The 15,882-nt window shown below is 48.3% G+C and overlaps 1 protein-coding gene across 2 annotated transcripts in view; it reads right to left on the reverse strand.

Moving 5' to 3' along the window:
• Positions 1–15,882, reverse strand: part of Vangl1 (VANGL planar cell polarity protein 1) — a 48,390-nt gene that overhangs the window by 5,328 nt on the left and 27,180 nt on the right. The window contains exons 5-8 of one of the 2 annotated variants that reach the window (XM_006233054.5): positions 3,848–3,981; positions 2,844–2,882; positions 2,407–2,539; positions 879–1,113 (exon numbers count right to left, since the gene is read on the reverse strand). In XM_006233054.5, coding sequence (XP_006233116.1) covers positions 879–1,113; positions 2,407–2,539; positions 2,844–2,882; positions 3,848–3,981 — 541 coding nt within the window. The remainder of the gene's footprint in view (positions 1–878; positions 1,114–2,406; positions 2,540–2,843; positions 2,883–3,847; positions 3,982–15,882) is intronic. The other variant, NM_001109584.1, reaches the window with a different exon arrangement.

Here is a 15,882-nt window from a genome sequence, read left to right on the forward strand (position 1 = left end):
TATCTGTGTACTTAAGAGTGCACAATCTCTGGGTGGCTTCCAACACCGACTACACGTCACTGTGAGGCTCAGTAGCTGCTACAATGCTGTTTAGGGGACAGTGACAGGAAAGTGTGCACATGCTCAGTGTGACAGGGAAGCATGTGTACATGCTCAGTAGTGCACACTACTTTCCTGTCACATTGAACATGCACATGCTTTCCTGTCACACTGAGCATGTGCACACGCTTTCCTATCACATTGAGCGTGTGCTCACTTTCCTGCCCACCCTCACCACTACTCTGTCCTGGCTCAAGGTGGAACTTTTTCCTGTTACAGAATCTAGACGCCTTCACAATGTATACTTTAAAAACAACTGGGCTGGGGAGCTGGCTCAGCGGCTACAGTGCTTGCTGTACAAGTGTGGAGATTTGCATTCAGACTCTTAGGACTCCCATGTGCAGTGGGTTCTTATAACCCCAGTGCTGGAGAGGAAGAGAGGGGAGGATCCCAGGGGCTCACTGGCTACCCAGTCTAGCAGGATCACCGAGTTCCCTGTTCAGTGAGGGACCTTGTGTTAAAAAATAGGATGGATGGGTTGAAGAGGTGGCTCCTTACTTAAAGAGACTTCATTGCTCTTCCAGAGGACTCAAGTTCCATTCCTACTGGCCATATCAGACTTACAGTCAGTCGCCTGTAGGGAACCTAATGTCGTCTTCTGGCCTTTGCAGGGGGCATCCAAGCAGGAGAGATGCTCACCGAGAAACACACAAGTACATATAAATCAAAATAAAAAAGTAAATCTTAAATCATGTAGTGTACAACAGTGGAGACATGGGATGTCATGTGACCGGCCAAACCTGGGGACCTGTCTGCTCCAAGCCTGACCCACAGCTCACCTTGGGGGTCATGCTGTTGGTGATGCAGAAGGCCAGGTGCTGCAGGATGCTCTCCATGCTGTGGTAGTGCTGCTGCCGGGTGGTGCGCAGGTATTTCTGCAGCGCCCTGGCCATGGAGGGGAAGATGGCCTGAGCCGCCTCTCTGGGGTCCATCACCTCCCCTGGAGACTTCTGCTGCTCCTCAGCCTGGAGGCGCTGGATGTGGATGAAGGCTTCTTCCACAGCCACCACCAGTCTGGAAGGAGATTCGGGACAGTCAGCAAGGCCGTGCCCACTACAAGTTCTGGGGACAGTCCCAGGAGACCCAGAGGGCCTTTGTTCACTGCAGCACCCTGGCCTACCATCAACTTCCCCAAGGTTCTGTCATCCTGTATCCCTGACTGTCCCTTCCAGGGGATGGAGAGAGCCCGGGAGAAAGAAAAGCAACAGCAGAAATAAGATGGGACTGGGAAGGTGGTGCCCCTGGGCCCCCTAATTCTGCCAATAATGAGCTCAGAAAGCTCACTTCAGCTTGTGCTTTGATTCCTCCAATAAAAGGTGAGATAAAAAGACTTCTGCCTAAACTGCGTCTTGGAAGGGAAGGCGAGCGTGCAGTCACAGACGCTGAAGAGCCAGGGCTTGGGGGGCTTTAGGTGGCAGATGGTTTGTTCAGTACCGCCAGACCTGGGGCCAGTCCCCAGCCCCACACGGTGACGCATGCCTGTGCTCCAGCACTCAGAAGGTGAAGGCGGGCTGACAGGATGGGTCAGGGTAAGGGTGCTTGGGCTAAACCTGACAACCTGAATTTGACCTCTGGAGGCCATGTGGTAGAAGACAAAGAACCAATCCCCAAAAGTCACACTTTCCACATATTCACTGTGGCATACATGGATGTGAACACGGACATACACATATACACACACATGTACACACACACACACACACAGAGATGTTTAAAAAAGGTTTTTTTTTTTAAAAAGTTCAATATTATCTTCAGTTATACAGAGCATTCAAAGCCTTGTTGGGCGGAAGAAAGAAAGAAAGAAAGAAAGAAAGAAAGAAAGAAAGAAAGAAAGAAAGAAGAAGCAAACAGAGTTTCAGCCCCCTTGTTCCACCTTTCCCCAACCCTCCCCCCAGCAACTCAGGAAAAGGAAGAATGAGGTGGCAGGCTTAAGGGAAGCCACCTTTGTCACCTTCAGTTCCCATGGGAAAGAGTATGGGTAGGGCTGGCCCCCTCCAAGGGCAGCAACAGAAGCCCCCAGGGAATTCGTTCCCACCCCCAACATACCCTCCCATCCACTACCACCACCCCCGGGGCTCAGACCCACAGACTGTGCGGTAAGCTTTGTGAGTGGGCCCAGGACCTGTGATGGCTGTTTAGAGCTGGTGATTTCATACAAAGTCTTAGAAACGTCAGAGTAAAGTGGTCTGTAAACAGTCATACAGGTCATGCGTACAAACAGAAAATTAATTCTGGAAGCTAAAAGAAAAAAAAAGTGAAAATAAAATGTCCAGCGGGAGGAGGGCCCAGGCGTGCAGGGTCACAAACCTCGCTCTCCGCTTCTTCACCCTCCGCTCGTGTTCGGCCTCTTCATAATACAACTCGTTGTGGCTGGAGTCCCTGCGCCGAGCTGCTGCAGCGATCATGGCTCGGGACTGACCAGTGGCATTGTTACTGGGCCCTTTGATGAAAGGAGAATACAGACAGCTTTACCCTCAAACGCCAGGAAGCTGGACAGAGAACCAGCACCAGGGTCTGTGGTCTGCTGGTTCTTTCCCACCCATCCCGCTACAGAGCACACAGAGATCTTAAAAGTAACTTCCCTGGGCCTGCGCAGTACTCCACAATCACAGCAGCCAGGAGCTCTAACCCCAGTCTGATAGGGAGATGGAGAAAGAACTCTGAAGGAGCCACAGACTGCTCACCCCTGAAAACACCGGCCAAGAACAACACCCGCCGGGGAGCGTGCTGAAGAGGTCACTTACCATCTGCTACACAAAGTTTCAGTTTGGCCATAAGGGCAGCTGGGACATCGCATGCAGCAGACAATGAGAGAGAATGGGCAGGATGGGAGAACAAGGACAGACAGAGAAAAAAGAAGTCAAGGGACACTTACAGTGATCACACACAGGAAAACAAGCTAAGCCGGGTGTTACTGCCCCGAACACCAAAGCCCAGCAACCACAATGCACCCCATTTGTGAAACGGCCCAGAGGTCCTGAGCATGACTCGGCTTAGCCTATCGCAGAGACACAGCCAGGGCCTAATTCTTTCTTCTGGGTGACTTGGTAAGCTAAGTTTTCCCATTAAGGGTTTGGCTTATCAGCTATACACCTTACATAGCCAAATTTGGAAAAAAAAGTTAGACGGGATACCATTACCAAAAACTGACACCTATGTAAACCAGCTGACTTGTTGACAACACGAATGTCTTCAGGAGTCTGCAAAGCTCTTGTCTTAGCCAAGGTGCCCAGCAAGACGTGACAGGGAGTCCTGTTTCTCACACTTGAGCACCCGACACCCTGAATGAATCTGGGCTCCGACTTGGTGAGGCTGGCTCCAGCTTCTGGTTGTCATTCAACTCCCGTTCCGAGCCAGGACTGAGAAGCCACAGAGGAGCTCCCAGTTATGGGAGCTCTCAACATTTCTAGGCCTAATGCCCTTTGAGAGCACCCTCAGTCTTTGGGTAGACTGTTCAGACTTTGAAAAGTGTTCCTTTCCTAAGGACCTTCAATCTACACCGTTCCTAGCGGGAGGCAGGAAACACAGCTACAGGTTCCAATAGCAAAATCTCCAAATGGATGGACCTGCCATATATGCAGACTGTAAACTGACATTCCCCTAGAAAACATGCTTGTCTACATTTAAACTACAAATAGAAATTGTTCTGAAGCGAGAAAAGACTGTAAGGAAGCACAGAGTAGGTAGAAGCGAATGTACTAAAAGGATCTGTGACCCCCACACCCCACAAATGGTTTCAAGCACATACCATCTACATTGTAGACTTTCAGGCCAGCCATGTGCTTGGCTGCTCGGAATTTGGATGCTGTTAGGAGGTTCGGGTTATAGATAGTGAAGTCCTTGTAGTAATTTTCCAGAACCACCAAGGCTGCTCGCTGGATGCTGTGAGATGAGGGCAAACATGAATGCGGGGTTTTCAGGGAATACAGTGGGGCTGAAATGAGAAGTCTATTTGAGTCAGGTCAATTGTAAATCAAGGTAGCACTCCCAGGGGCATCTGCTGGTTCCTACCCTCCCCATGTCTCCCACTGTTAATGGCTTCCTCCCCTCTCCCAGGCTCTGGCATTCCCCTCATACCATCCTGCCAGTAGCTGGAAGAGGAGAAAGTTACAACCTGTAACTGAGATTTAGGTTTGGGGTACACAGAGCTTTTCCTGTTTGTCCCTTAGTTTACAAAAAAGAAGAGGAGGAGGAAGAGAGGGAAGAGGAAGAGGAGGGAGAAAAAGGGAGGAGAGGAGGAGGAAAGAGAAGAAGAAGAGGAGGAGGAGGAGGAGGAGGAAGGGGGAGCAGAAGAGGAAAATGAAGAGGAAGAGGAAGAAGGAGGAAGAGGAGGAAGAAAAAGGAAGGAAGGAAATTAAGAAGCCCCTTCCCTGAAAGGTAGGAAGTTTGATGTTGCTCACAGGGATCAAGAATGAGAGGTCGGGCTGGAGAGATGGCTCAGTGGTTAAGAGCACCCGACTGCTCTTCCAGAGGTCATGAGTTCAATTCCCAGCAACCACATGGTGGCTCACAACCATCTGTAAAGAGATCTGATGCCCCCTTCTGGTGTATCTGAAGACAGCTACAGTGTACTTATATATATAATAAATAAAATAAATCTTAAAAAAAAAAAGAATGAGAGGTCAAAGCTTCTCATTACACACACACACACACACACACACACACACACACACACACACACACAGAGGACCCTGTCCCAGGTCTAAGGAACTGGTCTCTCATGTTACAGCAATGTTCTCCCTATGGGGCAGAGTCCTTCAAATGAGGCTTCAGCTAAGATATTCCGAGTCTTAAGATCCTCAGGAGCTCCCATCCTTCAAATGCTGTCTGGGACACTCAGCAGGTGAGAACTCTAAGCTACCATTTTGGAGCCCAGGTGATAATCCATACCCAAGGAGCATGCTGGGAGCTGAAGGGAAACACTGCAGAACCCCTGCTGTTTCAAAGATCAACCAGCTGCGATGCAGGAAGTGTTTTCATTCACCTCATCTTAGTCACCCCAAGAAAGGAAACAAAGGAACAGAAACCCACGGCCACACAATGGCATGCCAAGTGCTCTAGTCTGGCTAGAAGTCTAGTGTGGATTGACAACCTAGATGCTGGCCCTTCACCCTGGGCTGTGTGTCCTGACATTTGCAGCTTTGGAAGCTGTTCACCAACCACGCTGTACTGAATGCCGCAGCTCTGTTTTATCTTGCCCTTCTGAGTCTCTTTCCCAGCACTCTGTTAAGATAATGGATTTACAAGGATTATTTACAATGGCCTGGACACCAGGACAGGGACTGCCTTGGATTCCTGAAGGACTTACGTGGCATCCCAGGGCTCTCCCAGGGCTCTGAGACCTTCATTCCCTTCCAACCACGCAAGCGACCCTTAGCCAGACAGCTGAAGCCCTGTACCACCCCCACTCCCCAAGACTCCCTTTGGGCTGGCTTTAGGAACTGAACCCAGGGCAGGGGAGGAGCCTCCATGGCAGAGTACTCCCCTCTGCACTGTGTGGGAACCGAGCGGGCTGGTCCACATTAGGACAGTGTGGAGTGTAAGCGTAACCTCCTTGAGAAACGGTGCTTGTGGAGAAGGGCTTGGCTTCAATCTCAGTGTTGTTCTGGTCAATGTGCTTTCAGTCTCCGCCCATCCTCTGCGGTGACCTTCTCCAGAGAGGACAAGGGTTCTTTCACCTCCATTGCATCCAAAGGCGTGCTCACCCCCATCACACACATGCATCCTTGCACATCGCTGGTCTTCTGCCTCTGCCCACACACTAACTTTCGAAAGCCCGAAGTGTAAAAATCAGTTTGGTCATACACGGACACACTGGTTCAAACCAGTTCATCCTGTGCTTTGATATCAGCAGAAGATTTTCTCTAGGTGCTCGGGTTATACCATAAAATCATGTGCCTCGTCAAAAGTTAAGAACTGGAGGGGAGAAATTGAGGGACGGCTTGGCCATTAAGCACTGGCTGCTCAGCTGCTGCACCTATATGGCTTACAGCCACCTGTGACAGGTGACCCGGTATACTCTTTGGCCTCTGTGGTCTATATGCGTGAGGTGCACATAAACGCTGCAGGGACATTCACGTTATAAATAAATCCCCCCTTTAAAGTTCAGAGTATAAAGGCAGTTTCAGAAGTTATCCTCAGGTCCATCTTCAAAGCAACCCTTCTTGTGGTGACTGCTGGGTTTTGAATTTCATCCAGGTCACAAGGAGAAGCCTAGGGAATGCCATCTGCCAAGTCCAGGGTCTTTATCCCACCTGTGTCACCTTTAGAAGTGGCTTCTGTCCTTGTCTCACTCTTCAGAGCGCCTACCTTGTCAGCTTTCAGAATGGCCTAAGACAAGGTTGAGGCAAAGCTCACAGCTGCCAATGTTGGAGCAAAACTCTAGGCATCCCCTAAGAACTTCCCACAGACGGGGCTGGTGCTGGGGGCCAGAGACCCAGGCTTCACAAAGGGTGTCAGTCTTCCCAAGGCCAGAGAAGCCCATTTCCCAAGAAGCACAGAAGAGAAGTGCAGGCATCCTGCTCCTTCTCCAACCCCATCGCTGCACAGAGCCCAGGGTGACTCAGAGCCAGGCACGGTCCTGGCCGGATGCCCAGGCAGACAAGCTATTGCAGGAGCTGAAGTACTCTCGCGCCAAGTTTATAAATGCCTCCAAGAACTGTGCACACTCTCGCCTACAGAGAACCATTTGTCTGGCACTCAACACATCTAACAATACAAGGGAATGAAAATTTCCACAGAACTAAGACAATACACAGCCAATGTGCCCAACTTTAAAAGACTGCAGTCGTTTGAGTTAAAATCCAGTATTCCGGATGCTTCATCTTTTTTACAGAGTAAACCATGTACTGCATGGCTGAAGTCTTGTCGAGACTCAGGATGGCAATCCCCTGTGTTCATAGCTGAGCTGTGCTTTGGATATAACAGCCAGAAGACGTGGGTACAAACAGCAGGCAGAGGCCACTGGTGCCCATGCTCTGCTCCAGGCTACAAGAACAACCTAAACACTCAGAACTCAGTTGATGTAATTTTCTACAGTCTCCCTTACTCTTGGTAGGAAAGTCATGTCAGTGATTCCGGTGCTGGCTAAGTGATAGACCCACAAGACCAGGACATCCAGTGTATCTGATCCTTCAGCTGTGTCAGTGCTCAGACACCTTCTTTGTCTCTGACTCTTTGTATCCTCCAACTACGGTACCACACAGGTCTCCCTAGACCCTATGGCCTGTCCCTAGGCTCAGAGCAGCCCAGCGTAACACAGACCAGTAATGTCCTACAAGGAGTTAGACATGCAACCCCTGCCTCTTTAACTTCTTGCAGAAGTCCCTCACCCAAGCAAGATCTTTTATTTCCTCCACACGTAACACTTGCTGCTCAACTTGTCTATTTCTAAAACCTTAGGATTCCCATAGGTTTAAGATTAAGATCGTAAGGTTTAAGGCCAAGAAGTAGAGGCAAAGGGGGCGGGGGGGCTGAGAGATGTTTGAAACTAGTCCCGATTCCTAGACAAGATCATCTCTGGGGAAAGATTGGGGCAAAGAAAATCAAACTGCTGTGGAGCTTGGCACCATGTAGCACTGGATTCAGAGAGGAAAGGCAGTGAGTTAAACAAACCTTCAAGCAGGAGCCTGGGTTGCAGGCTGTGGAGACAACCGCATCATATTCCCAGATGTCTAGAAATGAAAACAATCTCCCTGCTCTCTCCCAAACCCAACAATCAAACAAATCATAATTCAACTATTCCAATATCCTAATCTATGATACAAATTCTGTTGATAATACCATATACCCCAGACAACTTCAGCCTTGAGAGAGAGGGAGGGAGGGAGGGAGGGAGGGAGGGAGGGAGAGAGAGAGAGAGTCATTTTATCTTAAAGTATTCCCTTCAAACTCCATTCTTTTTTCCTTTGAATAGGGTGGGACTAATAACCCAGAATACCTGGTTCTGTCATGGTACGTGGGTTCCAAAATATGTATGTATGAGGTACATCACTGAAGGTGAACGAAATGAACCTGTCAGGTTGCTGTAGTTAGAAATTCCAGTGGGAGACCCCGAGGGTCAACTCTATGGGATACTGGCTAAGGCTGGCATCCGTTTCTGAGAGCTATCTCCGAAGCATCATGGCTAGTGGGCAAATTCTGGCCTCTGACTCTCTGAGAGTTCACTTTAACGGACATTTAGGCTGGGGAAAATGTTGGAGATTGGGGTGTTTGCCTTCTGTCTTCCACACTTTGACTTGTTTGGTTGGTTTAGGCTTGGCAAGATTTTATAAGGTAATATAATTTAAAGGGCCAGGCCTAAGGCACACGCCTCGTGAATGACACCACCATGGCCACGAGTTTCTCTGTCCCTGTGTGTGCCGGAGAGGCTGATCTGCCCCTGCACGCACTTGTGCCAATCTCTCTCACCAAGACGGGCTGCCTCGGGAACTGAGCCAAGGGAGACCCCTCTGAATAGCTCTCCCTGAGGGAGAAACCATAAAAACCCTAAGGTTCCAGCATTCTTTGATAACACTCAGCCACTCGACAATCCGATTCACTTACTGGGAGGTGGCCAGGACTCAGGTAGAAAAGGCATTGGCCTAAGAAGGAGAAAGTCTGGACTCCAGACCTGATTTTGCCATTCTGTTACTTTCTGGCCCCTTGTTTCCTCGTGGACTGTGATGGAGAGAGAACGCCAGCTACCTTATGTAGTTGAAATCTCGCCAATGATTGCATTTGCAAACCATAAAGCATTATACAAAATCATATCATATTATTAACAATGGGCCCAAGCATTTTATAAAAGCAAATGCGGTTCATTGGTTCACGCCATTCCTGGTCTCAGTATCCATTTATACTGAATCATGCTTTGTGTCTCCCATGTTCCCCAAAACACCATGTACTAAAGACTCAGTCGTCAGTCTGAGAAGCCAGGGGGCAGCAGTGAGGAGCCTCAGCAGCCCTGAGGAGGCAGAACCTCACAGAAGGAAGTCAGGACACACAGGGTGCACTCTTGCGGGGGGACTCTGGGCTCGCCTATAGCTCTCTTTGCTTCCTGTCAGCCATGAGTTGAACTCATGGCTTTGTTGGGCTGCATGCTCCCCACCACACTGCTCTACCTTGCTGCAAGTTCACAGTGTTGGGGCTGAGTGAGCACGTAAGACAAACGAACGAACAAACCCGGAATTGTGAGCCCGGTTAATCTTTCCTTCTGAAAAACTGACCATCTCAGGTATTCTGCCTCAGCAACAGGAAGCTGAGGAACACGCTCCCAGTCATGGAGTGATCTCTGTGTTCTGCCAGGGATTCAAAAATCAAAGAAATCGGAATTCACTCCTTTGAGAGTACCCTAGCCTCTGAAAAGATCGTTCTCCTACTATGCCAAAATAATGTTTAACTTCTGCTACTGGTTCTTACTGCTTCCTCTGGAGACAAGTCCCCTGTACTTATGAAAATATCTCATACTTGGAGGCAACACTTTGGCCATAAACCATCTCTTTTTTAACCCCTCTAGGTGCAGAAAGAGGGACTGAAGCATATAAAAATATGCACTCTCACACACATACATGTGCACATCCATATACACATGCATGTGTACCTCTACACACATACATGTGCACCTTCATATATACATGTGTACCTCTACACATATATATGCACACCTCCATACACACACACATATGCACCTCCACACACACATATATGTGAACCTCCACACATATATACATGTACGTCCATACCCACAAACATATGCACCTCTGCACACACATACATATGTACCTCCACACACATATACATGTGAACCTTCACACATATATGTGTACCTCCGTAACCACATACATATGCACCTCTGCACACACATACATATGTACCTCCACACACATACATGTGCACCCACACACATACATGTGCACCTTCATACACATTCCTTTGTTTTTAGTTCATTTTCTCTCCCCTTGATTGTGCCTTCTGCAACCAAACTTGAACATATGACTGAATTCAGAAATTAGCACTGGTCTTTTGGATGTATCCAGGCTAATGCCCTTATATCCTCAACTCCTCTCCAAGGGGAAAGAGCATAGCCAAACAGGTAAGACCCTCTTGAGTTTCAGCCTTTTCCAATATAAACTGAATCTATAACACTGTCAATAAAACAGCTTTCTCCACGAGTAAGAAATGCAAGCATCTTTCTTACATGTAACTGCCCCACATCAGTGCCAGGACACTATTCCGAATACCTTGGCATGTGCTGACAGATGGCGCACTAAACAGTTTCTCATCACAGTAAAATCTGGGAAGACTTCCGTTTAGGGTATGTAGTCATTATCCTTTGAGCCAAGGACACTGACGTCCAGAAAAGGTTCAGAAAAGGATGAATAACCAGCTGCCCCTCCCCCAACAACTGCAAACACTGAACACCTGTGGCGTTCCCGACGCCCAGCTACAAGCAGGGCTTCTAAAGGATGTTCACTCCTCCAATAGGTGGTGACAGCCACCCAAAGGATGAGAGTGCTTGAAAGACTCAGACAGGGGTGGAAGTAAACACAGGGAAGGGGAAGGGAGAGGAGGGGAGGGGAAGGAGAGGGGCTGGAAGGGGAGAGGAGCAAAGGAGAGGGGAGGGGACGGGGAGAGGTTGACAGGGATGAGAGAGGGTTTTAACTGAGGTCTGAAATTAGCACTGGTCTTTAGGATGTATTCAGGCTAACACCCTTATATCCTCAACTCCTCTCCAAGGGGAAAGAGCGTGGCCAAACAGGTAAGACCCTCTTGAGTTTCAGCCTTTTCCAATATAAACTGAATCTATATCACTGTCAACAAAATGCTGAGTGTCTGGGCTGAGTCTTAACAGGTCACTGTTGGTCCCATTCTGTAGACACTGGGCTCCAAAAATTCCAAGCAGAGGAAACAGTATGAACGGAAGTGGGTGATAACCACTGTTCTGAAATATCCGAAGTGGGAGGAGCAGGGTCAGTGTTCATCACTGGGGAGAGGACATCCTGTGTGTTGTATGGATACATCACCTGTCAATTAAAAAATCTATGGTTTAGGCAGGGACTATGAGGTGGAACATCTGGGAGGCAGAAAGAATCCTGGGAGTGTGCCAGGAGGGAGATTCACCAGGAGGATGTGACTAGCAGATGCATGGCACCTGAGCACACACGAACAGCCACGTGGCAGAATATAGGTTAAAATAAATGGGTTATTTTAGTGGCAATATAATAAGAAAAAACCTAGCAACATGGTCAAGTTATTTGTAAATATATTTTGAGCCTGAGTCTTATCTGGGAGCATGATGCTGGAAGGAAGAATGAGGCCAAACTCCTGGTAAATCCTTTCTTCCTTAGGGTGCTTTTGTTAGGTATCTGACAGCAGCAACCAGGCAAGTAACTAATGTAACCACCAATGCTCCCCATTCAGCCAACTGTGAATTCTCCCTAGCAGTATCAATGAGCGCTGAGTCACTCTGCATACATGGACTTCACTGTCCCGGGCCAGGAGCAAGACAGAGCTGGGGCCACACACAGCAGTAACTGTGTGAATCCCAGAGAAGCAAACGTTAGTCATCCTGCCCCCAACTGCTGCTGCCTCAGGCAGGCACAAAACGTGTTTACATCTCCAGCCCTTCTGCCTTTTAATTAAGAGGTCTGTATTGGGGAAGACAGCTTGATCAAGTCCTACACGGATAACAGGGAACAAGCAACCTTGGAACTCAGTTTCCAGAAACTGGAAATGGCTTATGTTTACTAACCCAGGAGACAGGGTGAACTTCCTTGGACAAACATCTTGTGACACACTTCTGGGGTGCAGACTGCCTGTAATCTTGAACCTTGGGGCACACCACCACCGAGGAAGGAAGCAGATCAGGGGTTCTGGCTGGCTGGGGATCCTGCAGGAAACGCTAGCCCATCACTGCCTGCATTCGCTAGTGGTCAAGCCTGGCAGCTCTAACTCAGTAATGACAGGATGTAGAAGGTTGCTGGCCTCCACACTAAATACCATTGGAGACTCACAGCACATCCTTATCTGTAGTGCAGGGAGAGGGAGCCCATGGGAAGCCTGGGATCCTGATGCCAGACCTCCAAGACAGAACAGGACTGAGTGAGTTACCATGGAAGGCTCTCCAAAGTTCAGGCTCAGTGTCACCTTGAGCTCTTACTCATGTCACCCCATGCTCTTACTCTTCCCATTTTATAGAGAAAGTGAAGCCCTGAAAGATCCCGACTTTCATACTGCGAGTGCAGCCACATTGGGAAGGGTCTGTGAGAGACCTGCTTCTTCTGGTCTCAGGAGAAACAGCACACAGCTGCCACGGGAGTGACGCTCCCTGGCCATTATGCACAATCCTGTGCAGGCCTGAGTCTGCTGACGGTACTGACAGACATTTTCCTCTGAGTCTGATGAGGCACAGCCAGAGCCAAGGCTACAGGAGCCCTCTCCTACTGGGTACCCAGGAGACCTATTCCTACAGGCAAAAGCCATGGCCCTAGCTCCCCAGAGGGCTGCAGTTCTGCTTCAGGCTGTAGTATTGAACCACGCCTTACTGTCACCTCCCTGTACTGTCAGTCCAGTCTGGCAACAGTCCCTATCTGGGAACTTTCACACATTACTGTGGTGAATCACATAAAGATAAACACCAGAGACCTAAGGATCAAAGAAGTGCCTGCCTAGTGTGTTTGAAAACATCTCTCTAGACAGAGGCTAAGAAGGCCTGAAGACACATACAACCAAGGCTCTGCCGGCCTTCTCTTCCCTGCCTCACCTTCCTCGACATCAACACCGCTAGCTTTGGGAAGATGGGAATGTGATGGTTAAGTCTGGGGTCCAGAGGTTAACAGCTACCCAATGGGATCTCCGATCACAAAGACAGGGCGAAGCTAGACCTGGAACAGAGCTGAATGCCATCCATGAGTCAGAAGGATGCCCAGTCACCACTTCCCGCTTGTCAATGCTGTGATAGCACAATCACACCTGTATTTACGGACAGGAGCTAGAGTGTGGGAACAACCCACATGAGCTCTAGAGGGAAAGCCATGCCACTTGTTCTGGAAGCACAGCTGTTTCTCTTTAGGACAGCTACCTTCCCCAACATGGTCCTCAGTGCTTATACCAACCCTGCCCTAAGGAAGGTTCTCTATACCAGCATGGCCCCCAAGTAGGCTATCTATATTAGCATGGGTACCAGGTAGGCTGTTCATTCCAGCATGGGGAAATACCAGTATGGCTTCCATATAGACATGGTCCCCAGAAAGGCCTTCCACATCAGCATGACTCCTAGGAAAGCATATATAAGCACTGCCCTTGGGAAGGCACTGTCAACGGCCACACACACAAACCTCCCCCCCCGCCCCCCCACTCCAGGGAGTGGAAAGCACCTTCCCTTCCACAGAGCACTGTACCCTGTGAGAGGTGAGTCCTCTGGCCTCAGCATGAGGCTGCAGGCAGATGCCATGCTCCCTCGGCAAGCCATCCCAGCTGTGGAGCTGGCAGGGAACAGCTGTATAAACACAGTGCTTCAGTGTCCAGAAACTTACACTCTCATTATAGCCACTTTTAAGAGGTACCACAGCACCAAACCACAAACGGCAGCTCTGAGCTTGCCTTGAAACTCTCCTACAGCCTGAATAAACCCTTCACCCTCTAGACTTAAGCTTGCATTCATTTTTATCCATTGCTTTTTAACGGAGTGGGGCATGGGGACTGGTAAAATACCGTTATTGGAAAGTAGTTACAAATGAAAACACCCATGTCTAAAAATAACAGTTTATATATGAAACCACGATAGTAATAGCATGAACCAAGAACTCCAGTAAGCATTTAAAAAACGTTCCTCAGTGTCGTGGCCAATGGCTCTGGGCCCTCAGCAGCCTCCCAAGACCATTGGTGTTAAGTCTCCAGTGTGGGAGGGGAGGCCTGGGCCAGCCCCATAGCTGGCCTGAAGACCAGCTTGGATACCACTGGAGTCAGTCAGGGACTTAAGACTTCCCAGATGCTGGAGTAAGGTAACCCTTGGGAGACTCCTCTGTTCTTGTTTTAATTAGAAAATCATAGAATAACCAGGGAAAGAAAATTCTCTACTCATGCCTTGGGATGTGTGGGTGAGCCACCCAGAGGACAAGACCAGCCCTGATTCATTAGGGACAAACAGTGCTTATTGACTCTACGGACTCCTGGTCTTTAGGTTAACAATTGCTATTATTGATAATATCCTTATCTTAACTTGGGCTGTGACAACATGTATGAGTCTGGGTAGATTACACAACATAAATTGTTCTCTCACAGTTCTGAGGGCTGGAAGTCCAAGATCAAAGCCAATTTGGTTCTTATGAGGACTCCTATTCCAGTTTTCAGATGACCACCTTGGCAATCTCTCACATGGTTTGTGTGTGTGTGCACATGAAGACAGAGTAGGCTTTCTGGTGTCTCTGTGTGCCAGGGCACACTAATCCTATCGGATTCTTAGGTTAGTAGATTCCTAGATTCTTAGCCGATGACTTCAAGTAAGCACAATTATTTCCTTAGCAGCCCATGTCCAAATGCAATCATACTGGGATAAGGGCTTCACCGTGTATGTGGAAGAAGGATCATAAAAATGTCTTTTCAGCAAAGCTGTCCAACAACTGCTTACAATCAATCATACATTCCTATGGTTTACAAAGCAATTCCGGGCTCATTTCTCTTCAAGCAAAGAAGGCTCTCTGGTTAGCTATCATCCCTGTGAAGAAGGGGTTCGTTCTCAATGCCAATTAACAAGATGCTCATCGTCTTACTCGATGAAGCATTTAAAACAACAGCAACAACAACAACAACAACAACAACAAAAACAGTTAATACGCACAGTGCTGTGAGATGTGTGGGCCTTTGTGGGTAACTTTTCTGTGGAGGCTTAGTCTATTGCTATGTACTGTAGTGCTGAATACTGGCCCCACAAGATCTGGTTTGCACCTGATGAGATCCTCGGGGATGAGGAGATCCTCACACACACCAAGAGATGCTATGGAACCTTGCTCCTTAAGTTAAAGCTATTGGTTGAATAAAGATGCCAACAGCCTGTGGCTGGGCGAAGAGAGGCAGGTGGGGCTTCTGGTCCTGGCCTTGGGGTCTGAGGCAGAGACTATGAGGAAGAAGGGGAGAAAGGAGAAGAAGAAATAAGATACTATGGGGTAGGTGGATTGTGAGCACACAAGGACCAGCATGGTGGAGTAGGAGTGGCCCAGGCAGATAAATTATATCTTAGGGTTATTGACCAGGAAGTAGACAAAATAGCATAGAGGTCTGATATCTGTGGTTAAGGTTTATTCTAAGTATAATGGTTTTATGTCTTTTGGGAACTAAATGATCTAAGGTGGAGTAGAAACCCACAGTTCCGCCCCCCCCCCATATTTACCGTGATACTTTTCTTCTTCCTGTGGGTGATTATTAGCAAGGTGTTAATAATATTTCTGCACAACCCCAGAACAGCACTTTGTCCCCATTTGTAACATATTTCTGGTTCTTTAGGATAGAGATATTAAATATCAGAACTATATCTAAAATAAAGGTAAGCAGACTAGGAATGAGGAGCCTAAGGTGGAGATATTAACAGGGCTCTAGGATAGTGGTTCTCAACCTTCCTAATGCTGTGAATCCTTTAATACGGTTCTCATGTGCTGACCCCCAACCATAAAATTATTTTGTTGCTACTTTATAACTGTACTTTTGTAGTTATTAATTATAATGTAAATAGGCAAGATATCTGACGTGTGACCCCTGTGAAAGGGCCATTTGACCCTCAAGGGATCGAGACCCACAGGCTGAGAATCA

Source organism: Rattus norvegicus, chromosome 2 (genome assembly GCF_036323735.1).
Source record: "Rattus norvegicus strain BN/NHsdMcwi chromosome 2, GRCr8, whole genome shotgun sequence".
Taxonomy (NCBI): domain Eukaryota; kingdom Metazoa; phylum Chordata; class Mammalia; order Rodentia; family Muridae; genus Rattus; species Rattus norvegicus.